Source organism: Mesoplodon densirostris, chromosome 8, assembly GCF_025265405.1.
Source record: "Mesoplodon densirostris isolate mMesDen1 chromosome 8, mMesDen1 primary haplotype, whole genome shotgun sequence".
Classification (NCBI taxonomy): Eukaryota; Metazoa; Chordata; class Mammalia; order Artiodactyla; family Ziphiidae; genus Mesoplodon; species Mesoplodon densirostris.
Window position 1 is genome coordinate 59,973,603 of NC_082668.1, and position 26,975 is coordinate 60,000,577.

The window sequence follows — 26,975 nt, forward strand, 5'->3', positions numbered from 1 at the left end:
CTTTGCATGCATATAATGTTTATACCACTCAACTTTTGAACATCAGATAGTTTTAAATCACATTTCATTAGTAATAATGATTATAACAATCATAATGGCAGCTCACACTTACAGAATTCTTACTAGATGCCAAGCTATGTGTCAGGTGGTTTATATGAGTTATTCTTTTACTCTACTTTAAAATCTCCATAGCCTAGCTGTTCTGTTTAATATGAACATATGGAAAATCTTAATGCTCAGTTGATAAAACACACACACACACATGCACACGCACACGCACACACACTAAACCACTGTGAGGAAAAGAAACAAGAACAGTCTTAAAAAAAAAAAGAACCCTGAAGCCATGTGACAGATTTAGCAAATTCTTTTTATTTACATAGAAATGCGTACACATACTTTCTCTGTACACAGAAAATTCTAAGTTTATATACATAGATGGTTCCCACATATTTTACAATAAATAGTATTTTAATCTTGTTTCTAGGTGAAAATAAAAAGATGTCTCAAAATATTTCACACCAACCACAAAATTACAAAAGCGCCCGATGAACTCAGAGCAAAAATTTCAAGCCTGTACTACCACACACTAAGTCTAGTACAATTTTTACAAGAGACAAAAACCAAACACAGTGCAGATATCACCAAGAAAAGGAAAGGAATGGAGATGCAAAATAGAGATGAGTGCTGCTGGCTTTTTGAACAATGTAGTAAGAGCATTTTTGTTGGTTAGGACTGGTCTTCCTTTAGTCCTCAATTTCATGTTTTACTTTAACTGATATTTTACAGATAAGAAGGGGGAAAAAAGTTAACGTCTATCGTAAAAAAGAGTAACTATTCCATGAGTCTTACAGGTTCTAGAAACCTTTGTACTGGTCAGTCAGACTGTCTTTCTGTGCTAATTCAAAGACCATCCAGTTCTATGACACAGGATGACTGTCAACCCCCTCAGAGAAGATGAGGAGGACACGGTGTGAAGCAACATTATTAGGAAGTCATCTCAAAAGACTGGTGAATCATGCATCTTGGTTATTAACACTTAATAATAAGTAGCAGTGTTTAAATATACTCTTTATTTCCACAATTTGATCCCTCATGTAAATAATTAAATGCAAGGAGAACTTAATCTAAGAGGCTAGAAATAATGAATATATCATCCCAGAATTTCCTCCTTCCAATTCCAATTTCTTTCCCATTCTAGCCTAGGAAACAATCACTTTCTCTCAATTTAAGAGTTGTTCTACACCTGTATATAAAAATCATACTACCAAATGAATAGAATGAGGTTAAAGTGTGAATACAGATTTATGATATTTTTGACCACCTCACAGCACTGAATTTGACAAAACAATCTAAAAACATCCTGATCGTCATTATTGTTGAACTGACTTACAATATATCCAGATTTGCTTTCTTAATACACTAATGTTACTACTCACATGAGAATCCTGAGGATGGTGACCAAATCAGGGCTAAGTGCTTAAATCCCACTCCACTCAATTCTAGCTCAGATAATAATGTATTTCATTCCACTGTGGCACTGTAACTTCACACGTGAGTTTTGAAACAAATTTTACCCCTTCATCTCTCATATCAGTAACAGCACAGATGTGGGATAAAAGACAGCAATAAAAAAAGAATTCAGTGTAAGAAATGCAATTCATCTACCAAATACAATCTTTTCAGTTGCTTTACTGAATCTGCTATTTTAAAGGTAATCTTCCAAAACATACTTCAAAGGCAGGCTCATTTCAAGAGCAATGTTTATCACATGCATAATTTGGTTCTTTCCTGTTACATGTTGCTACCATCGACTCTTAGAGAAACAACAATACCTGGAGGACTTAGCCATCCTATGTGAGAGCGATGGCTTCATACACAGTTTTACTCTTTAGATTCAGGTACTTATGATCAAAACAAACACAATTCACATTTAAAGATGTTTCTTTTTCTTTCAAGTTTGAAAACCTTATAGGGAATGAAGGTTCACTGCCAGAAACAAAAGGGATCCTTTACCATGAAGAGCTGGGCTTGGTTCTTGGTCATTCTAATTGAATATATATTTGTCCTTCCTTTCTATTGGCTGTAGAAAGATTCAGCCAGAAGATAAGTATGGAGTCTCACTATGGTAATTGTAGTCAGGACAGACCTTTTGCACAAGTTTATAATCAACACTGTAAAAGGCAATGTAGATGCAAATGACCTTGAAGGGCTTGGAACACAACCAGGAAACGTGGCTCTGAGTCTGCTCCTGGTAGCAGATCTTGGACGGGTCGAAGTTGCACAGGGCAGTCTTCTTCGCCCGATCTGTTTTTTCATACTCAATGCGACAATTGAAAGATTTGGATTCCTTGGTCTCCAAGGTAGACTGTGGGGAAACTTCAAATTCCACCACTTTGGAGGGGGGTACCAAACTCACTGAAACATTGCCCAGGCCTGTGGAATTATGTCGGAAATAAACACTGAAGGTTCCATTTCCATGGTCAACGATTTTCCCCGTGATGAGGAGGTTGAGCTTAACAGTTTTAATGTTGGAATGGAAGTCGCCCCATCCAAACATTTTCTTAAATTTTCCCGTTTTCACTATTGGCCTCCGTTTAGTTCTTGCCAAGGGCTCCTGAACCTCCGTGATATTGGCCAGCCAATCCCAAAAGTTTTCCAAGCTGTCTGCATACGCCAAGTGTCCGGGCTTGGGGACTGGAGACTGTTTAACAAACAGGCGCAGAGGATTGATGATCCTTGAGTGTACCACGTTTCCCACCAGTGTCCCCGCAGCATCTTTGTCTTCCCAATCCAGCCCTTCTGTGGCATGCACCACCTTTTTACTGTCACAAAACAGCTGTTCGAAAAGAAGAAAGAAAAACACACTTTAGGTTAGGCTTTGAGTGCACACATACCAAAGCCAAAGCACCAGGTTAATTCTTGTAATTTATTTCAATTCCTGCTAAATAGCATTTCATACACACAGCTGGGCTCCACAGTGTAACAAGACGACCATTTAATTCAAGCAATGTAAATCCATGAGTACAAAAACAGAAATGATGAGATCAAGAAGAGAGTACAGTTGGCTCTTTGTATCTGCAGATTCTGAATCCAGTGGATTCGACCAACACTGAATTAAAGTTAAAAACAAATGAAAACCCCCTCCAACACTCCCACCCCCAGCCAGAGATTTCCAAAAAGCAAAACTTGAATTTGTCATACTCTGGCAACTATTTACATTGTATTAGGTATTATAAGTAATCTGGAGATGATTTAAAATATACAAGAGGATGTGCATAGGTTACACGCAAATACTAAACTATTTTATGTAAGGGACTTAAACATCCCTGGATTTTGGTATCCAAGGGGATCCTGAAACAAATCCCCCATGGATATCAAGGGTGATTGTATTTCATTTTAATGGGTTGATGTGGTTTTAGTCTCTGTTCCCTAATCTTTACAATTCTATCTTCCCAGACTGGGGGAAATAGTATATTTTGGTCTCTTATTTCATAAAAACATTAAATTTGTAAGATTTTTTTTTTAGATAGAAAACAACTCTAGAATGCTGAGGTTTCTATCATGGAGCTAGAAACCACCTGAATATAAGATATTGATAAGACTCTTAAAATATTTTTGCAGATACTAAAGGTATTATTGTATTCAAAGCTTATGACATATAATTTCATAACTTCTGATATAATTCGACTTCAAATTCTGTAACAAAAAGTAGAGTGAATAGGAAGTTCTACAAAAGTTTTAGTTGAAAAAATATAATTTCAAATTTAGCTGCCTTTATAGAAACAGAAATAAATTGGAAATGTACATTTTGAATTAATTAACAGACCTATTGTTGATAAATTAAATTTTGTTACAACTGAATAATACCCTGAAAGATAGGATTGCCAGGAAAGAGTCATGTGCATGTGTTTTATGGATTCCACAGTATTTTGACTCAAATCATACCCACTGAAACATAGCACTTTATTTGCATTTGATTTTTCTTATTCTTTTTGTAGTGTAAGAGTCCTCATGATTTCTAAAAATCATTTAGCTAAGTCAATATGGATTTTGAGGGACAGAATCATAATATATGAAACTGTTGCCTGGAGTGAATATTTATGGATGAGTTATAAAGTCTGGAAAATAAAGGTTTCTAGTGGAAACACAGATAGCCTCTTATCTCGAATGGCACAAACCACTCTGGTAATGATTCTCTGGAAAAGTCAGCAAGATGAAAAGGATGAGAAAGAAGTGGGGCTGTGTTTATGTAGTTTCCACAACCCTTTCAAACTTGGCAAAGCACCTGGTAAAACCAGTCTCAGATTGTTACAAAAATTATTGCTTTCAATACAATTTTGAAAAAAAAGCTTGGATTATTAATATTGCACTTGACTACATGGTAGAGTTTAATAATATGAGGTTACATTTTATATATTCATAAAAGTTTTAAGTTCTAATAGAGTTTTGTGAGAAGTGTTTTCATCTATAGCTTGTACCCAAGTACTTTAGAGGAGAAGTCCAAGGACTTAAATATATGTGTAGATTTTTCCTTTTTTTGCTTTGGTGGGGAGGGAGCACATAATAACGTATTGGTCCCTTTGATTAATTTCCCAAAGGCTTTCCCCCACTCAGGTCTGGTATTTTTAGAAATTCTTTTCTCTTTACTTAAATTACTGAGGTTTGTCAAACTGCACGCTGCACGTTCTTACTGTTTTGAAAACCTAAATCCATACTACCTTTTCTTAGGGGCTTACACATCCTGAGTTGATGCTTCTTTCTCTCTCCTGGCATTAAAGGGCTGGCATATTCACCAGGGAAAGAGGGATCATTACTCAGGATTTCTGGCTCAAAACATTCTGGGTATTTCTGATACTGTAACTAGCTTTCTGTCTTTGAACACTCTTAATTATAATGTGCACAAAACCTCATTCAGATCAACTGGTCATACAGCCCATGAAGGTCAGTACAAGGCTCCAGATATGACTTGAGTTTCCTGGGAACTGATGCAACCTGGTCCAAGTGACTTGTCCTGTTCTCTCTCCAGGGAGACATTCAAGGACACATGGGCAGATAAGAAACCCCTTGCTGATCAAGGTCCAATTTCTCTTCTCTCTGATTATGATTCTTGCTGTCTATTATCTATTTTTTTGCCTGGTTCTGGAATTTCATGAGATGTGCCTTGCTTGGTCATTGCTGACAGTCACAACTACTGTTCCTGAGAATCGCTGGTACTCAAGAGCTTCTCCTTTACTTCCTGATCTCAGCTCCCCTATTTGTACAACTTCCTAACTTCTTCCCTCGCTCCTGCCTTCCTTTCTCTCTTTCATAGGGTAAATTTCCCCTTTTAGCTTGATTTTTCAAAAAAACCCCCCAAATCTCAATTCTTACTTTTACACACCATGCTCCTGATGAATACTTTATTAGCAGAATTAAGATCCATTTTCCATTCAAAAATATTTTTTCGTTTACAAGTATGACGACACTCTTCACTACCAGGAGAAACATGCTCTCTTTTTTTCTTAAAATGTTTGTTTTACATTACACATTTTCCTGAGTTTTTTCTGCCTGGATCATTTTTCTTGATTTAGTCCTTTGCCTGATTTTTCTCCTTCCTTTTCTGTTATTGAAAACCTACCAACATTGAACCCATTGTTCAACAAGAAGTCTTCAATCATGTAGAGTCTCAAGTTAACTGGTATTAGCGTATTTTAGAATACATGATGGGTCCCCTTATGAGACAGACATTATGAGATCCTTCTCTTATCTCTTGGACTTCTGATGTGATGGTTCTGAGATTAGTCAATAATAATTACTCAAAAAGTCATTTATTGACTTTTAAAAAACTGAAGATTTTCTTTGTAGTAACATGGTGTAGCAACTTGACCCAAACATATGTGACTCATCCTAAAGAAATATGAGCGTAAGAAAAAAAAAAACCTAAGCTTATCAAACAGATACATTAGATATGATTATTTGCTTTTAGAAAGGCTCTTCAATTCTTCAGAAAAGATTCTCCAGATGAGAACTTAAAATGAAATTTGATTCCTAAAAAATATATTCTAACACAATACTCTTCAGGTTCAAACCTGCTCAAGGAGCCCTTGATTTTAAGGTTGGCCTATATAAAAATAATCAAATTTAACTATTAAGCACAGATCTATACTTGTTCTCTGTTCTGATGAAAAACAGTCACTGACAGTTCCTTAGATAAAAAAAGTAGATGGATGTATCTTTTTGTTTTTTTGCTTTGCCCTAGACCATCACATTTGTCACTTGCTTTGATAACATTAAACAAGGTGAGAAAAGCTGTGTATAACTTCATCTGTTTTTTACTCTAAAATGCATGGACGGTTCTTACAAGTACTGATTTCCAAATCTAAACCCAAATTTAAAAAAACTATTGGATGATGATGTATTGGTAGAAGAGTATAATTAAAAGGGTAAATATACTTCTAGTTGTCTTAAAAAGCCAACAATTGTACCTCCTCTCCCAACTTCCTCTCCCTTTGGTGTAACTTGTTCAGCCTTCTCCCTGAAACATTTTCTTAAAGGCATGCATCACTGCTGAGAGGGCACCCTCTCCTAAACAGGTCTACAAAGACAGTTGTGTGACCAAAGTCCCCAGGGCTCATGCTTCACCTCAAAAGACCTAACCAGGAATGACTGGGGTTTGGATCAACCACAACCCTGCCTGCACTCATCCATAAACTCCCAATATGAAAGCAGCATGGTGGAAAAAGCACAGGGTTTGGTGCCTGATGACCTCATCACCCCCTTAGTTTGAAGTATTTGATGTGAGCCCAAATTTTCTCACCTTTATGTCCTTTGCTGTTTGATTGTAAGGATTAAATAAAAGAATGGATGGAGATTTCCCTGGTGGCCTAGTGGTAAAGAATCTGCCTTCCACTGCAGGGGATGCAGGTTCTATCCCTGGTTGGGGAACTAGGATCCCACATGATGCGGAGCAACTAACTAAGCCCTCGTGCCACAACTACTGAGCTTTCATGCCTCAATGAGAGAGCCTGCATGCCGCAAACTACAGAGCCCGTGCTGCAAGGAAAGATTCTGCAGGCCTCAACAAAGATCCCATGTGCTGCAACTAAGACCTGACGCAGCCAAAAAAAAGAAAAAGAATGGATAGAAATTACTGAGCCCAATCTCTTGCAAAAGGCATTCAGTGACTGCTGGCTCTTGCATGGTCCAAAGTGTAGTCCCATGCCTCCTATCCAAGAATTGTTTTCAAAGGATTATATGGATTCTCCAGTCTCCAGGAAACTGATTAGTGGTTAATCAAGCAACTTGTTCAGTGCCATATGATACATTAACGAGTAGAAATTGACCTTCTCAACCCCAGAGCATCAATCAAATGCTTCCTCGTGTTTCCAGTCTCGCTGACATCTGAGTCATATCCATATCACAGGGACAGGTGAGCTCTTTTTGCCAACAAAATGTGTTTGTGGATCTTTGATTCCAACCTACCAAATAAGTCAGCAAAGGATCTGAAAGTACAATGTGTCTGGCAGGTGCCCTCATTCCTATATAGACAATTTCGGTGATACAGCCTGCTGGGAGAGGACCGTAGGTAGTTCTGAGCCTGTTGGCAAACCACTCTGTCCAAGGCAAGGTTGTTAGATGTTATCTGCAAAACACAAGGCTGTATCCCCCATTACTTTTGTATTTGCTGGGGCTTCCTATGCTAATATCAGTCTCACTGCTATATTTTGTCCCACCATATTACAATAATAATGCAAAAACATTTAACGGCATGCACAAAATGGAGTTTAAAAAAGGGAGAAAAAGAGGAATTGCTGTGCTTTATCTGTTTGAACATTCCCTGATTTCAACACATTTATCAAAGCTTAAGTAATTTATGTCTTGGCAGGGTGTATCAATTTCACGAAGCACACACATTAGCTAGATACAATGATATCATATTAGCTTTTTCTGCGTCTTGGAGAGGAGCTCAAAAAGATTAATAAAACCTCAAACCTTCATCAATTAAATGAAGCAGGTGGAAGGAAGGAAATAGAGGAAGAAAACTGTATTTCATTTCAGTTCTTTTGTTTTTAGGGGGGAAAAGAAGCTGAGAGGTTCAAATCATTCATCATAACAGGCTGGAGTTGAATTTCGCTGATAATTAAATGCATTTTTTTTCCAAGAGGCAGAGAGGGTGCAATGAATTTTATAGTAGCAGATGTGAGAACTGTCACAAATTATGGAAATAATTTATAAACTAAAAAGCATCTTCCTTTGCAAATACTATACCAGAAGATCTTTTTTTTCAACTATATTTGTTATGTATTTTTCAATAAACATTTTATTTTAGAATAGTTTTAGTTTACAGAAAAGTTGTGTGGTACAAAGAGTTACCAGATACCCTGTACCCAGTTTCCTATATTGTTAACATCTTACATACTACACTTGTCACAACTAACGATCCAATGCTTATACCATATTATTAACTAAAGTCCATACTTTATTCAGATTTCCTTAGTTTTTCCTTAATGTCCTTTATCTGCTCCAGGATGCCATCTAGGGTCCCACAGGACATTTGGTCATCATGAATTTTTAGGTTTGTCTTGGCTGTGACCATTTCTTGGTCATTCCTTGTTTTTGATGACCTTGAATGTTTCAGAGAGCACTGGTTAGGCATTTTGTAGAATGCCTTTCAATTTGAGTTTGTCTGATGTTTTTCTCATGATTAGACTGGGCCTTGGGGAGGAAGAATACAGAAGTAAGGTGCCGTTTGCATCACTTCATCTCAAGGGTACATGCTAGCAACGTGACTTAATCACTGTTGTTGTTAATCTCTGGCTTAGGTAGGGAAGATTTTTTTTTTAAGTTTTGCTTTCATAATTTTCACAAGGCTTGTACATTTTTGTTATCGTAAGCTTAGTTTAATTTACATTTAATTCAGTGGCACTTGGTTTCGGATTGATTTTTTAAAAAATGTCAGGAACTCTCAAGCATTTCAATTTATAACCCTTTACCACATCACTGAATTATCTCAAATAACGTCAGAGTTGTTTAGGAAACCCTACACTATTCATAAATTATTCTGGCACTCTTATGTGCTATAAGTATGTCTGTCATCATCAGTTATTATTATTGCTATTTTATATTATTTAGTATTTATTTCTTAAAAATGGGGCCCATTTTGTTAATTGATAACTCAATAAAGAAGAACTTAGTCTACAAATATCTCACATGGAGTTGGAATTACTTGCTTAACATATTAGATTCAAATGTCCCTTTTCTCAGTTTTGGAGCTCCATCGTACTTGACTCTATACATCCAATGAGTCAGTATCAACATTTATGTGGGGCTTTCTTTGCAGGTCTGTTTACCAAGGGGAATGGAGCTAAGGAAAGACAGCCTCACAAAGCAGAGTTCTACATTCATAGTAAGCTGGATGCTGCAGGACCATGACCACTACTTGCTTTCCCTTGGCATCTGAGACAGTCAGACCTTTGCCATAATTATTGGATAACCATCTTCTATATGTCCCTCATTGTGATAGCTTTGCTTCTTCCCTGTCGCTGCATGTGGGGATGGGTCCTAAACTGTGGGGGGGGGCAGGGAAAGAAGAGGGGGAGGAGATTTGTCTACACCCATAAGTAATAGAAAGGAAATGAAGGGCATTTAAAATGTGAGCTTCTGGGGTTCAAATTCCATTCAATGTATAGCATGCCATTATCAGTTCAAGTAGCTCTATCCTAACAGGTATTATTTTTTATTTGTTATTTGAAGAAACACCTGTGGATGAAATATCAAGACCAGCCTTGCTGTCCCAGTCTGGGGTGTAGCAATTCTAATTGACACGTTTATTTAGCCCCTATTGATTCTTCACTTATACAGCACCAGGAAGTTGAAGGAGATGCTTCAATTTCCTAAGAAGTTGAAGCTTAGCTCTTCAAGCTCACTGCTTCGAAATACAGCTCAAGAGACTGGATGAACTTAACACACCTTGTTTAAGAAAGTGGGAAACCTCAAACAGTTTAGAAATATTCCCACTTTATTTTTGCAGGAGTAAGTTTATGGCTCCACTGATTTTTATCTTTGCCTGCAATCCTATGAGTGCTACGGTACTCCCACATGGCACTTGCAAATTATTGGACTGAGAGAAAAATTGGAGTGTCCCAATCAAGTCTGTGGCTGAATTTCCGTAAGTAAAAGATTGTTCTAAGAGTGAAGGAATGAATGAAAGATGCAGGGGCGATGAACTCAATCAGAACAGCTAAAAACCAAAGCAGGAAAAAGCAAGCAATGGAAACAGTAATGCTTTGATTTCCTGGAAGGAGTTGGAGTCAGGAACCCTGGGATGGAAAACTGGTACTGTCACTTAGGTCCCATCATCTTGTGCAAGCCATGTGCCCCCCTGAGCCTGGTCTTCTCAAAAGTTAAATGGTGAAAAGGAAAGGTTGGAGTTGCACTTCAAGGAGATGAAGGAGGCTCTGAGGTAGGAAATGAGCTAGAGTGAGGTGGGTCCAGGGGCAGGAACACCTGTAAGGAGGTGAGTTCTGTAGTCCAGGGAAGAAGTGGGGAGGCCGGAAACCTTGGTCACAACTGCATGTGTTCGTTTCTTTTCTTTTTTTCTTTTTTTTTTGCGGTATGTGGGCCTCTCACGGTTGTGGCCTCTCCCGTTGTGGAGTACAGGCTCTGGACGCACAGGCTCAGCGGCCATGGCTCACGGGCCCAGCCGCTCAGCGGCACGCGGGATCCTCCCGGACCGGGGCACGAACCTGCGTCCCCTGCATCGGCAGGTGGACCCTCAACCACTGCGCCACCAGGGAAGCCCTATTTTCTTTTTTTAAAAAATTAAATTATAGTTGATTTATAATACTGTGTTAGTTTCAGGTATACAGCAAAGTGATTCAGTTATATATATATATATATATACATACACACACATATATACATATATATACATATTATTTTTCAGATTCTTTTCCATTATAAGTTTATTACAAGATATTGAATATGGTTCCCTGTACTATACAATAAGACCTTGTTGTTTATCTATTTTACATATAGTAGTGTGTATCTGTTAACCCCAAGTTCTTAATTTATCCCTCTCCCTGTTCCTCTTTGGTAACCATAAGTTTGTTTTCTATGTTTGTGAGTCTGTGTCTGTTTTCTAAATAAGTTCATTTGTGTCATATTTTAGATTCCACATGTAAGTGATATCATATGATATTTGTCTTTCTCTGACTTACTTCACTTAGTATGATAATCTCTAGGCCCACTTATGTTGCTGCAAATGGCGTTATTTCATTCTTTTTTATGCCTGAGTAGTATTCTATTGCATATATGTCCCACATCTTCTTTATCCATTCATCTGTCGATGGACATTTAGGTTGTTGCAGTGTATTGGCTATTATAAATAGTGCTGCAATGAACATTGGGGTGCATGTACCTTTTGAATGCATTCATTTTTTTTTTTTTTTTGCAGTACACGGGCCTCTCATTGTTGTGGCCTCTCCCGTTGCGGGGCACAGGCCCCGACACACAGGCTCAGTGGCCATGGCTCACGGGCCCAGCCGCTCCGCGGCATGTGGGATCTTCCCGGACCGGGGCACGAACCCGTGTCCCCTGCATCGGCAGGCAGACTCTCAACCACTGTGCCACCAGGGAAGCCCTGAATGCATTCATTTTTAATCACTGATTCAACATGTATCTATCAAATGCCTTCCAGGTTCAGCATCTGTGCTCTGGGCACTGGGAACACACTGCTAAACAGGGCAGATGCAGTGCCTGTCTTCATGCAATTTGCAGAAGATTAGGGAAAAGGAGCATTACATATATAATCATAAATAACATCCCACTGATGTATAGTTGTCATAAGAGCCTGGAAATATGTGTATATATGTCTATATCTATCTATCTATCATCTATCTATGAACAGATAGATATATCAGTCAGGGAGCACTAGTCCTAATAAAGGGAGGCAATGGGCAGGGGGTGAACAGAATTGAGAAATTAATATCTTTATCCTTTATAGAGAAATGAAACCCAAGATATACTAGTTGATTGTTGAAAATGAATGAATCAGTGACAAGAAAATGAATCAATCTTGGTATTTATATTTCTTTTCATCTTATTCCAAATCATATATTGATTTGCTTATAATTATTAATGAGAGTGTGATAACAATATAAGACAACAGTTATATTTTTCCTAGTGAAACACTCATTTTTTCTTTTCTTTTCCAGCTTTATTGAGGTATAATTGACAAATGAAATAGTAATATATTTAAACTGTACAACATGATGATTTCATATATGCTTACATTGTGAGAGGATTCCTACTGTCAAGTAATTTAAGTAACACATCCATCCCTTCACATAGCTACCTTTTTTCTTTTATTTTTTTTGGTGAGAACCCTTAAGATAGGGTTCTTAGTAAATTTCAATTATACAATACAGTATTATCAATTACAGTCACCATGCTATGTTAGATGCTCAGAACTTATTTGTCTTATAATTTAAAGTACATGTCCATTTCTTTTAACAATAAATAGGCTCCAAGTTTCAGTCAGTGCTAAATTCCTTACTTGGAGGTCTTGTGCTTAGGGGTGGCAACCTTAGCAGGCTTTGTGTTTCACCCTTAAACCTCCTAAGAGCTGTTGAAGGTAACAATAGATGTTTTTTTGGGTTCTAGGACAGTCAGACCTTTGCCGTAACTGTGGTGTAACACCTTTCTATTATCCTATATAATTATTACAATATATATTAATGCTTCTTGATAATGAACCACGTATGTTCTGGGTAAATAACAATATTTTGAAATAATGTAGGTTTGACTTTATGTTTATAGGTGTGTCAAGATATGCTAATAGGCAACAAATCTGGCTAATGTCTATGGTTTTCACAAGAACTGATGAATGCTCTAAATGAAAGGTAGAGAGGACTTTCAAGATGATGGAGGAGTAAGACGTGGAGATCACCTTTCTCACCACAAATACATCAGAAATACATCTACATGTGGAACAACTCCTACGGGACACCTACTGAACGTTAGTAGAAGACCTCAGATCTCCCAAAAGGCAAGAAACTCCCCACGTACTTGGGTAGGGTAAAAGAAAAAAGAAAAAACAGAGACAAAAGAATAGGGATGGGACCTGCATCTCTGGGAAGGAGCTGTGAAGGAGGAAAGGTTTCCACACACTAGGAAAGCCCTTCACTGACGGAGAAGGGGGGTGGTGGGGAGGAAGCTTCGGAGCCATGGAGGAGAGCGCAGCAACAGGGGTGCGGAGGGCAGAGCGGAGAGATTCCCGCACAGAGGACCAGTGCTGAACGGCACTCACCAGCCCGAGAGGCTTGCTGCTCAACCTCCGGGGCGGGCGGGGCTGGGAGCTGAGGCTCGGGCTTCGGAGCTTAGATCCCAGGGAGAGGACTGGGGTTGGCAGTGTGAACACAGCCTGAAGGGGGCTAGTGCACCACGTCTAGCCGGGAGGGAGTCCGGGAAAAAGTCTGGAACTGCCTAAGAGGCAAGAGACCATTGTTTCAGGGTGCACAAGGAGAGGGGATTCAGAGCACCACCTAAACGAGCTTCAGAGATGGGCGTGAGCCACGGATATCAGTGCAGACCAAAGAGATGGGCATGAGACACTAAGGCTGCTCCTGCAGCCACCAAGAAGCCTGTGTGCAAGCACAGGTCACTCCCCACACCTCCCCTCCTGGGAGTCTGTGCAGCCCGCCACTGCCAGGGTCCCGTGATCCAGGGACAACGTCCGGGGGAGAACGCACGGCCCGCCTCAGGCTATTGTAATGTTATGTTGGCCTCTGCTGCCGCAGGCTCGCCCTGCATGCATACCTCTACCCCCCGCCTGAGTGAACCAGAGCCCCCTAAACAGCCGCTCCTTTAACCCCCTCCTGTCTGGGCAAAGAACAGATGCCAGAGGGCGACCTACATGCAGAGGTGGGGCCAAATCCAAAGCTGAAACTCAGGAGCTGTGGGAACAAAGAAGAGAAAGGGAAATCTCTCCCAGCAGCCTCAGAAGCAGCGGATTAAAGCTCCACAATCAACTTGATGTACCTGCATCTGTGGAATACCTGAATAGACAATGACTCATCCCAAAATTGAGGTGGTGGACGTTGGGAGCAACTATAGACTTGGGGTTTGCTCTATGTGACTGACTAATTTCTGATTTATATGTTTGTCTTAGTTTAGATTTTAGTTGTTGTCATTGGTGGCTTTGTTTATTGGTTTCGTTGCTCTCTTTTTTTATTACTTTTATTTTTTATTTTAATAATATATTTTTTAACTTTTTATTTTAATAACTTTATTTTATTTAATTAAAAACATTTTTTTCCCTTTCTTTCTTTTTTTCTTCTCCCTTTTCTTCTAAGCCATGTGGCTGACAGGGTCTTGGTGCTCCGGCCAGGTGTCAGGCCTGAGCCTCTGAGGTGGGAGAGCAGAGTTCAGGACACTGAAACACCAGAGACCTCACAGCCCCACGTACTATCAATCAGCCAGAGCTCTCCCAGAGATCTCCATCTCAACGTCAAGACCCAGCTCCATCAAATGACCAGCAAGCTTCAGTGTTGGACACCCTATGCCAAACAACTAGTAAGACAGGAACACAACCCCACCCATTAGCAGACAGACTGCGTAAAATCATAATAAGTTCACAGACACATCAAAACACACCACCAGACTTGGTCCTGTCCACCAGAAGGACAAGATCCAGCTTCATCCACCAGAACACAGGCACCAGTCCCCTCCACTATGAAGCCTGTCCAACCCACTGAACGAACCTTGCCAATTGGGGGCAGACACCAAAAACAATGGGAACTATGAACCTGCAGCCTGTGAAAAGGAGACCCCAAACACAGTAAGTTAGGGAAAATGGGAAGACAGAGAAACAGCAGATGAAGGAGCAAGGTAAAAACCCACCAGACCAAACAAATGAAGAGGAAATAGGCAGTCTACCTGAAAAAGAATTCAGAGTAATGATAGTAAAGATGATCCAAAATCTTGGAAATAGAATGGAGAAAATACAAGAAACTTTTAACAAGGACATAGAAGAACTAAAGAGCAAACAACCAGTGATGAACAACACAATCAATGAAATTAAAAATTCTCTAGAAGGAATTAATAGCAGAATAACTGAGGCAGAAGAATGGATAAGTGACCTGGAAGACAGAATGGTGGAATTCTCTGCTGTGGAAAAGAATAAATAAAAAAGAATGAAAAGAAATGAAGACAGCCTAAGAGACTTCTGGGACAACATTAAATGCAACAACATTTGCATTATAGGGGTCCCAGAAGAAGAGAGAGAGAAAGGACCCGAGAAAAATATTGGAAGAGATTACAGTCGAAAACTTCATTAACATGGGAAAGGAAATAGCCACCTAAGTCTGGGAAGCACAGAGAGTCCCATACAGTATAAACCCAAGGAGAAACATGCTGAGACACATAGTAATAAACTTGGGGCAAATTAAAGAAAAAGAAAAATTACTGAAAGCAGCAAGGGAAAAATGACAAATAACATACAAGGGAACTCCCATAAGGTTAACAGCTGATTTCTCCGCAGAAACTCTACAAGCCAGAAGGGAGTGGCATGATATACTTAAAGTGATGAAAGGGAAGAACCTACAACAAAGATTTCTTTACCTGGCAAGAATCTCATTCAGATTTGATGGAGAAATAAAAAACTTTACAGACAAGCAAAAGCTAAGATAATTCAGCACCACCAAACTAGCTCAACAACAAATGCTAAAGGAACTTCTCTAAGTGGGAAACGCAAGAGAAGAAAAGGACCTACAAAAACAAACCCCAAACAATTAAGAAAATGGTAACAGGAGCATGTATATCGATAACTACCTTAAACATGAATGGATTAAATGCTCCAACCATAAGAACAAGGCTTGCTGAATGGACATAAAAACAAGACCCAAGGCTTCCCTGGTGGCGCAGTGGTTGAGGGTCCGCCTGCCTATGTAGGGGACACGGGTTCGTGCCCCGGTCTGGGAGGATCCCACATGCCGCAGAGCGGCTGGGCCCATGAGCCATGGCCATTGCGCCTGCGCGTCTGGAGCCTGTGCTCCACAGCAGCAGAGGCCATGACAGTAAGAGGCCCGCGTACCGCAAAAAAAAAAAAAAAAAAAAAAAACAAGACCCATATATATGCTGTCAACAAGAGACCCAGTTCAGACCTAGGGACACATACAGATTGAAAGTGAGGGGATGGAAAAAGATATTCCATGCAAATGGAAATCACAAGAAAGCTGGAGTAGCAATACTCATATCAGATAAAATAGACTTTAAAATAAAGAATGTTACAAGAGACAATGAAGGACACTACATAATGATCAAGGGATCAATCCAAGAAAAAGGTATAACAATTATAAATATATATGCACTCAACATAGGAGCACCTCAATATATAAGGCAACTGCTAACAGCTCTAAAAGAGGAAATCAATAGTAACACAGTAATAGTGGGGGAATTTAACATCTCACTTACACCAATGGACAGATCATCCAAAATGAAAATAAATAAGGAAACACAAGCATTAAATGACACAATAGACCAGATAGATTTAATTGATATTCATAGGACATTCCATCCAAAAACAGCAGATTACACTTTCTTCTCAAGTGTGCACAGAACATTCTCCAGGATAGATCACATCTTGGGTCACAAGTCAAGCCTCAGTAAATTTAAGAAAACTGAAATCATATCAAGCATCTTTTCTGAACACAACACTATGAGATTAGAAATGAATTACAGGGAAAAAAACATAAAAAACACAAACAAATGGAGGCTAAACAATACGTTACTAACTAACCAAGAGATCACTGAAGAAATCAAAGAGGAAATAAAAGAATACCTAGAGAAAAATGACAATGAAAACACGACGATCCAAAACCTATGGGATGCAGCAAAAGCACTTCTAAGAGGGAAGTTTATAGCAATACAAGCCTACCTCAAGACACAAGAAAAATCTCAAATAAACAATTCAACCTAACACCTAAGGGAACTAGAGAAAGAGAACAAACAAAACCCAAAGTTAGACGAAGGAAAGAAATCATAAAGATCAGAGCAGAAATAAATGAAATAGAAACAAAGAAAACAATAGCAAGATCAATAAAACTAAATCTGGTTCTTTGAGAAGATAAACAAAATTGATAAACCATTAGCCAGACTCATCAAGAAAAAGAGGGAGGGACTCAAATCAATAAAATTAAAAATGAAAAAGGAGAAGTTACAACAGACACCGCAGAAACACAAAGCATCCTAGGAGACTACTACAAGCAGCTCTATGCCAATAAAATGGACAACCTGGAAGAAGTGGACAAACTCTTAGAAAGGTATAACCTTCCAAGACTGAACCAGGAAGAAATAGAAAACATGAACCGACCAATCACAAGTAATGAAATTGAAACTGTGATTAAAAATCTTCCAACAAACAAAAGTCCAGGACCAGATGGTTTCACAGGTGAATTCTATCAAACATTTAGAGAAGAGCTAACACCCATTCTTCTCAAACTCTTCCAAAAAATTGCAGAGGACGGAACACTCCCAAACTCATTCTATGAGGTCACCATCACCCTAATACCAAAACCAGAGAAACATACTACAAAAAAAGGAAATTACAGACCAATATCACTGATGAATATAGATGCAAAAATCCTCAACAAGATACTAGCAAACAGAATCCCACAACACATTAAAAGGATCAGACACCATGATAAAGTGGGATTTATTCCAGGGATGCAAGGATTCTTCAATATATGCAAATCAATCAATGTGATACACCATATTAACAAATTGAAGAATAAAAACCATATGATCATCTCAATAGATGCAGAAAAAGCTTTTGACAAAATTCAACACCCATTTATGATAAAAACTCTCCAGAAAGTGGGCATAGAGGCAACCTACCTCAACATAATAAAGGCAATGTACGACAAACCCATAGCAAACATCATTCTCAATGGTGAAAAACTGAAAGCATTCCTCTAATATCAGGAAAAGGACAATGATGTCCACTCTCACCACTATTATTCAACATAGTTTTGGAAGTCCTAGCGACGGCAATCAGAGAAGAAAAAGAAATTAAAGGGATACAAATTGGAAAAGAAGTAAAACTGTCACTGTTTGCAGATGACATGATACTATACATAGAGAATCCTAACGATGCCACCAGAAAACTACTAGAGTTAATCAATGAATTTGGTAAAGTTGCAGGATACAAAATTAATGCACAGAAATCTCTTGCATTCCTATACACAAATGATGAAAAATCTGAAAGAGAAATTAAGGAAACACTCCCATTTACCATTGCAACAAAAAGAAGAAAATACCTATTAATAAACTTACCTTGGGAGCCTAAAGACCTGTATTCAGAAAACTATAAGACACTGTTGAAAGAAATTAAAGATGATACCAACAGATGGAGATATATACCATGTTCTTGGATTGGAAGAATCAATATTGTGAAAATGAGTATACTACCCAAAGCAATCTACAGATTCAATGCAATCCCTATCAAATTACCAATGGCATTTTTTACAGAACTAGAACAAAAAATATTAAAATCTGTATGGAGACACAAAACACCCCGAATAGCCAAAGCAGTCTTGAGGGAACAAAGTGGAGCTGGAGAAATTAGACTCCCTTACTTGAGATTATACTACAAAGCTACAGTAATCAAGACCATATGGTACTGGCACACAAACAGAAATATAGATCAATGGAACAAGATAGAAAGCCCAGAGATAATCTCATACATATATGGTCACCTTATCTTTGATAAAGGAGGCAAGAATATACAATGGAGAAAAGACAGCCTCTTCAATAAGTGGTGCTGGGAAAACTGGACAGGGACATGTAAAGAAATGAAATTAGAACACTCCCTAACACCATGCAGAAAAAATAAACTCAAAATGGATTAAAGACCTAAATGTAAGGCCAGAAACTATCAAACTCTTAGAGGAAAACATTGGCGGAACACTCTATGATGTAAATCACGGCAATATCCTTTTTGACCCACCTCCTAGAGAAATGGAAATAAAAACAAAAATAAACAAATGGGACTTAATGAAACTTAAAAGCTTTTGCACAGCAAAGGAAACCATAAACAAGATGAAAAGACAACCCTCAGAATGGGAGAAAATATTTGCAAACGAAGCAACTGACAAAGGATTAATATCTGAAATATACAAGCAGCTCATGTAGTTCAACATCAAAAAACCAAACAACCCAATCTAAAAATGGGCAGAAGACCTTAATAGAAATCTCTCCAAAGAATATATTCAGATTGCCAACAAACACATGAAAGGATGCTCAACATCACTAATCATTAGAGAAATGCAAATCAAAAGAACAGTGATGTATCACCTCACACCAGTCAGAATGGCCATCACTAAAAAATGTACAAATAATCAGTGCTGGAGAGGGTGTGGAGAAAGGGGCACCCTCTTGAACAGTTGGTGGGAATGTAAATTGATACAGCCACTATGGAGAACACTATGGAGGTTCCTTAAAAAACTAAAAATAGAGCTACCATAAGACCCAGCAATCCCACTACTGGGCATATACCCTGAGAAAACCATAATTCAAAAAGAGTCATGTACCACAATGTTCATTGCAGCACTATTTACAATAGCCAGGATATGGATGCAACCTAAGTGTCCATCGACAGATGAATGGATAAAGAAGATGTGGCACATGTATACAATGGAATATTACTCAGTCATATAATGAAATGAAATTGAGTTATTTATAGTGAGGTGGATGGACGTAGAGTTTGTCATACAGAGTGAAGTAAGTCAGAAAGAGAAAAAGAAATACTGTATGCTAACACATACATTTGGAATCTAAAAAAAAAAAAAAAGGTTTTGAAGAACCTAAGGGCAGGACAGGAATAAAGATGCTGTTGTAGAGAAAGGACTTGAGGACACGGGGAGGGGAAAGGGTAAGCTGGGATGAAGTGAGAGAGTGGCATGGACATATATACACTACCAAATGTAAAATAGATAGCTAGTGGGAAGCAGCCGCATAGCACAGGGAGATTAGCTGGGTGCTTTGTGACCTCCTAGAGGGGTGGGTTAGGGAGGGTGGGAGGGAGATGCAAGAGGGAAGGTAATGGGGGTGTATTTATACATATAGCTGATTCACTTTGTTATACAGCAGAAACTAACACAGTGTAACACAATTATACTCCAATAAAGATGTTGAAGAAAATAAATAAATGAATAAAAGATAAAACAAAACAACCGAATTTTTTTCCCGTAATTATAGCGTCTATACCTCAAGTGGATGTTTTCAGTTTTTGGTGTGTACACTGAATATAAAATATTTATTGCCAATACTGATTTTCTGTGAAATGCTTGCAATAATAGAAATAATGTACCATGCATAGATTGAATAGATCACCTTCCATTAACAACAAAGGCTGTACCCTTAACTATTTTATAGTACATCAAAAATATGTAGTCCTCTGTCCATCAAGGAAAAATAATTATGACTTTCCAGGATCAGGCAGAATGAGCTGAGTGCTCCAAACTTGTGAATTTATACCAAGCTGGGAGGATTGGCTTTTCCATGATAACAGGACTGGCATATGCTACTAGAGATAAATTGATACAGATCTGTACAAATATTTTTAAAGGCAGCTGGCTTGCCCCCCCTGGATATCCTGGAAGTATTTATTAATGTTTTTTCACAGTGACAGTCATTGCTAAGTGCCAGTTTGGAAGAATAACTGGTTTGTTTAATAGATTTGTTTATAGTGCTGTTTTTGATAGAATACATTAATTATTTCACTGGGGTAGTATTAGTTCAAGCCAAGGACCCCCAAAGTGACCACTGCTATACAACATAGAGGTGGCCTGCAGATCCCACTATAGCTGAACAATTGTAGAACCAATAATGAAACGTGGTCTAAGGCATCATTTATGTTGCATATATATATAGCTTATATAACTGGATTGCTCTAACAATTCTGTCCCGTATCCTTCAGTTAAAATGAAACAACGACCTGCTCAGCAGGACGAAAAAGGAAAAACCCTGTTATGATCGAAATTAGCATCCCATTAAATTTTTTGCTTGTAAACAAATTTTGGAAAGCATTTTCTCTAGGTCGAAATTTTGCAGAGTATCATCCCTGCTGACAAGAGAACATGTATCTGCTGGACAACCTACAATGCTATATTGATGATTAGTAGTATGGCTTGCCCTGAAGTCATATTTCTGGTGCTCCATTACAGAACTGTCACCAGATTAAAAGAAGAATGACATAAAGGGAATGAAGAATGACAGAATCAAACATATATCAATGTATTAATTGTACCTATTTATATTTTGTGGAGTAATGTGGCATTGTTTTAAAATTCATCTTGCAAGTTGAAAAACAAATGATTGCTTAGGAGAAGAAAGCTAAACAATGGACGTCCTTTCTGCTGAGAGTAGCAAATTCATTTTACCTTCCAGATATCTTTTAATAGCTACCCTTTACATTTTTCTAAATTGATATAGGAACTAACAGGAAACATAAATGTGAAGACAGAAATCTTAGTAGTAAGAGCCAAAAAGCTAGATTGCAAGGCTTGGCATAGTTTTATTGCTAAGGTTAAATATGGCAATTCTTATTTTATCTTGATGACAGTAATCTGGAAAATCGATGACACAACCTCTGCAAAAAATCTTACACACACACACACACAAGCCCACATTCTGACACACAGAAATATCACGTGTATAAACGCATGTGTGCATGCACATACCATAATTTCTGTAAACATTTAAAAGAAATGGTGTGATACTAAGTGAAGTAAGCTAGACAGAGAAAGACAAATATCATATGATATCACTTTTATATAGAATCTAAAAAATATTATACAAATGAACTTATATACAGAACAGAAATAGAACCACAGGCAGAAAACAAAGTTATGGTTACTAAAGGTTTGGGGGGAGGGATAAATTAGGAGTTTGGGATTAACAGACACACACTACTATATATAAAAAAAGATAACCAACAAGGACCTACTGTATAGCACAGGGAACTGTACTCAACATTTTGTAATAACTTATAAGGGAAAAGAATCTGAAAAAGAATATATATATATATATATATATATATATATATAGATAGATAGATAGATAGATAGATAGATAGATATAAAACTGAATCAGTTTGCTGTATACCTGAAACTAACACAACATTGTAAATCAACTATATTTCAATAAAAAATAAAAGAAATGGTGTGAAAGAAAACAGACTTCATTTTGTATTCGCAAGCTGCATAAAAGGGGCTCTTTAACAAATTATGAACAGACTAGAGGTAAATTTTAAGATGCCTTGTGTTAGAGGGCTGCTAAATGTTAGGTTATGGCTATACTTCCCAAGTAAAACAGGGTCAGAGTGCAATCTCATTTAACCCACGTTTTGCAAAGTCACAGAAGGTATTCTTTTGACCATCTAATAGAAACAGTCCTTCCACTGTTAAGGAATAAGTGACTTAGCATGGTAAGTGGCACTGTCTCTTTTCACCCCCCATCCTTAGAAGCCCCATCCAAGTTTTCAATGAGAGAGAAGAGCTTTGCATGACAGGAACACATAAATACTTCTGAAATATAATGGCCTGGGAAAGACAACAGGCATCTGTGTCTTGACCCCTAAAAGTTGGCATTTAAAAAGGAAAGTTTGCAACAGAGGGAAGAGCAGTGAAAGGAGAAGCGGAAATGGCAGATATTGTATTTTTTATGCCAGTTTAGGCAGAGTTTCAATGCAGGATGAGGAAACATGGCAGGTTGGTGGGTGGACAGGGCAGGAGACAGGGGTTAGGAGAGGTGTACTGTGTATGGCTTTGTACTCTACCATCAAATCCATTTGATATTTCGATCTTCAGGTACCAGTAATCCAGCAATTAGCACGTACTGCCTGTGAGGGTTAGTTTTAGTTGCCAACTAGGCTAGGCTCTAGTACTCAGTATTCAAACACAAGGTGCAAATACCAGGTGCTGCTGTGAAGGTATTTTGTAGATGTGGTTAACTTTGCCAATAAGTTGATTTTTCTTTTTTCAGTTAAAAATGTCAGCATTTATTGATTACATCTTTCACCAAACATTACATTCAGTAATTTAAAATAATTTTTTCAAATGGTTTTAGATACACAGATGATATTTCACTTAAATGTAAATATTCATAGTCTATTGGGGATTTTTACAGGATCCTACATAAATGTGCTGCTTTATGATGGTCCAATATAAGTATGTTTTGTAAGATCAGTGTCAGTTTCCACACACACAAAACATCTATTTAATAATAAAAAAAAACTCAATGCATATTCCTTGTGTATATGAAACTGATAACTATGTCAAAATTATTTTTGCATTAATCATTCCTGACATTTATGCTGAGAATTACAGAGTCTCTGTAGCCTGAGAGAACTTCAGAGACTTGTCCAAGGTCTAAGTATTGAGAAGTAGCAATAAGTCTAGAAATCAAGTCTTTTTTATCAAGTCACTGCTCTTTCCACACTAATACTGTAATGGACCTGACACACAAAAAAGTTTGAACAATGTAATATAAATAATAATATAACATTTGCCTTATAAATAAAAATTTTTTCTAAGTACAAAATGAAGTTTACTCTAGAAAATGAAACTAAGAAAGCTGAAGAAAATTAGTCTTTACAATTACTAATATTTTAATATTTATTTATATGTTCTCCAAATGTAATATAAATAATATATATCTTATATATTACTTTAATTGTTTTTAAGGAAAATACATTGTATTCAGTCACATAATAATTCAAATGGTCTAGAAGAAAAAAATCTTACTATTACTAAGAGTAAAATCTAAATTCTAATCTGGGTCAGTTTCCCCTAGACCTCCTCCTTAGATCTTTTTTTTTTTTTTTTTTTTTTTTTTGCGGTACGCGGGCCTCTCACTGTTGTGGCCTCTCCCGTTGCGGAGCACAGGCTCCGGACGCGCAGGCTCAGCGGCCATGGCTCACGGGCCCAGCTGCTCTGCGGCATGTGGGATCTTCCCGGACCGGGGCACGAACCCGCGTCCCCTGAATCGGCAGGCGGACTCTCAACCACTCCGCCACCAGGGAAGCCCTCCTCCTTAGATCTTGAAGGACATTTTACTGTTCCATCATTTGGGATCATGGATCATTCTGGGAAGAAGCAAGCTCACTGTCCTCTGGGTGAGCTGGGGTAGCAGCCCCTCCCTCGTAGCCCAAGGAGGTATTGTCAGCCCTGGTCTTTGCATCCATGGCTCTGCCCTCAGAGTCATTCTTTCTTTATTTTGTCCCGTCTCTGTGCCTCAGTCCAGGCTGGAAAAGTTTCTTTCTTTTTTTTTTTGACTGCCCCGCGTGGCACGTGGGATCTTAGTTCCCTGACCGGGGATCCAACCCATGCCCCCTTCAGTGGAAGTGCAGAGTCCTAATCACTGGACAGCCAGGGAAGTCCCTGGCAACGTTTCTGATGGCATAAAATTCTTAAAACCTTGTCAGTTTCCTGTGTAGTTCACTGGGGTCCAAGCCATCACTAAGAGCGCCCTCCAAGCATCTTTTCTGGATAAGTGTGTCTCTGCTTCTTGTTTATGCTGAGATGGTTGATTGGATCCATGTGTCATACACCCAATATCTTCAGCAAAAGTTGTTCAGTCACACCCTTTGGTGTTTTCTCCAGAGCAAACAGTTTGACTCTAAGTAGATTATTCTTGATGTTGTGAGTGGGCCTTATCCAATTAGTTGAAATGTCTTAAAAGCAAAACTTCTTCCCTGAGGAAGAAGACATTCTACCTCAAGATTGCAGCATCGACTTTTGCCCGAGTTTCTGGGGTCTGCCCTACGGTGTCAGAATTACCAGCCCCCATAATGGCAAGAACGATATTTTGAAATACAGCTCTTTAGATTATCTATCTATCTATTCTCTCTCTCTCTCTCTCTCTCTCTCTCTATCACCTATGTCTATCTATCTATCTATCTATCATCTATCCTACGGGTTCTGTACCTTTGAAGAACTCTGACACACTGCCATTTGATTTTAATAATTATATTCACGTGTGAATGTCTTATTTTCATGATTCAATTATACCTCTTTCTTTCTTGTCTTCTCCATAGAACCTAATACAGTGGACCCTTGAACAACATAGGTCTGAACTGCATGGTCCACCTATATGCAGATTTTTTCACTAATTACGCATTACACTACTACACGATCTGTGGTTGGTTGAATCTGTGGATGCAGAACTGTGGATATGGAGGGCTGAATGTACCCAGATTTTTGACTGCAGGGGGTGGGCAACCCTAACCTCTGTGCTGTTCTAGGGTCAACTGTATAGGGATACTTGATGGTGACTTAATTGCTGGGTCAGACTTAGGATCAAGGGACTCCATGTGGCTCCTAGAGGAAACTGTGAAAGTTTAGATCACTGCACTTGTCATATTGTTTATTATTAGTAGTAGTTATTTTTTTTATTTTTTTTTGCTGTACGCGGGCCTCTCACTGCTGTGGCCTCTCCCGTTGCGGAGCACAGGCTCCGGACACACAGGCTCCGCAGCCATGGCTCGCGGGCCCAGCCGCTCCGCGGCATGTGGGATCTTCCGGGATCGGGGCACGAACCCGTGTCCCCTGCATCGGCAGGCGGACTCTCAACCACTGCGCCACCAGGGAAGCCCCAGTAGTAGTTATTTTTTACTTGACTCTTCCTCTTGTAAACTCCTTGGTGGCAGCTACCATATCTTGCTCACCTTTATGTTTCCAGCGTTCATCACGGTGCTTGATTCACAGTAAGTGCCCAGTAAAAACTGAATACATAAATCTGACTGGCAGGGTGGAACATCCTGGACTTTTCACAACTTTTTATTTCTTTAGGCCTTACTCTTAGGACACTTCGGAAAATGCTTTAAATCTTAAATAAAACGTAGTTGGTAAAGGAGTTAAGTAAGAAAAACAGTGGAGATGGAGAGTAAGGAGTTACAAGTTGGGAGAATGGAACTGAATAATAAGTAATGATAACTGGATGGAAGAATAATGAAACCTCTACTGTATAGCACAGGGAACTCTACTCAGTATTCTGTGATAACCTATATGAGAAAAGCTTCCGAAAAAGAATGAATATATGTGTATATATAACTGAATCACTGTGCTGTACACCTGAAGCTAACATAACATTGTAAATCAACTATACTCCAATAAAATTAAAAAAAAATTATAGTGATTCGACATAAAAAAGAATAATGAAACCTAAATAAAAATGTTAAAAATAATATTTGAAAAAGTTAGTAGGAATTATTAAAAGAATTAATTTATAGGGTGTTACTTTCAAGGGGTCCTCATACCTGTGACTTCATCTAATACCTATAAGCTAATATTAATTCACAGGCCTCCACCTTCAGCCCAGACTCTCTCTGAAGTTCATGATCTGTATATCTCCCTTTTTAAAAGACAGCCTCACTTTAATTGAACCATGAAAAGTATACACCACCAGTTTTGCACTTTGTAAAACATAATATGCTGCCTTCATGGTTGTGGAAGTAGCAGTTAACAATGAGGATAGAAGGGGATTGGGAAGGCTATGTGCTCTCTGTTATAACTCAACGGACTGCAACGCTTCCTCATCCGACCTACTGGGCTGACGTTTATGCCTGCACAACTCCCTGAACTTCTAGAAGTACCTTGCTGACTACCGGCACAGCCAGGTATATATCCTGGGAGCTCTCTTTCAGTCATCTCATACTTGGGTAAGATCAGCTGTGGCTTCTTTCTTGCCATCTGCAATCACTTGTAAACCAGATCAAAATCAAAGTCTCCTCTGTCTCTCCGGCTGTCTCTTCACACCTGGTTCAGAAGTCCTGGGAAAGGTCAAACAGTATGGTCCTGGGATTAGGAGTTGGTTCAGGACCACAGGCAGTGGGCCAGGCTCTGTCTTGCAACTATTTCCTGTCAAACCATATCCATCAGGCATCTGGTCCAGTGAATTTTCTAAGATCTGATTGTGAACCTTTAAATATCTCC

General features: G+C 38.6%; 1 protein-coding gene across 1 annotated transcript; it reads right to left on the minus strand.

Moving 5' to 3' along the window:
• Window positions 1-2,095: 2,095 nt before the first annotated feature.
• NXPH2 (neurexophilin 2) lies at window positions 2,096-26,732 on the minus strand. Its single transcript, XM_060105952.1, has 3 exons — window positions 26,589-26,732; window positions 25,053-25,130; window positions 2,096-2,839 (listed from the first exon to the last, which is right to left on the minus strand). The coding sequence occupies exons 1-3, from the start codon at window positions 26,730-26,732 to the stop codon at window positions 2,096-2,098; spliced, it is 966 nt and encodes a 321-aa protein (XP_059961935.1).
• Between the last annotated feature and the right edge of the window lie 243 nt (window positions 26,733-26,975).

What these genes read in the sequence shown, in the direction of transcription:
- NXPH2 (XM_060105952.1), bottom strand. Translation starts at nt 26,732, where the DNA reads ATGGCAAGAAAGAAGCCACAGCTGATCTTACCCAAGTATGAGATGACT. An exon ending in CAGGCATAAACGTCAGCCCA is followed by an intron (nt 25,131 to 26,588) that starts GTAGGTCGGATG and finishes ATCTGCATATAG; the next exon opens with GTGGACCATGCAGTTCAGAC. An exon ending in AGAAGACAAGAAAGAAAGAG is followed by an intron (nt 2,840 to 25,052) that starts GTATAATTGAAT and finishes CTTTTCGAACAG; the next exon opens with CTGTTTTGTGACAGTAAAAA.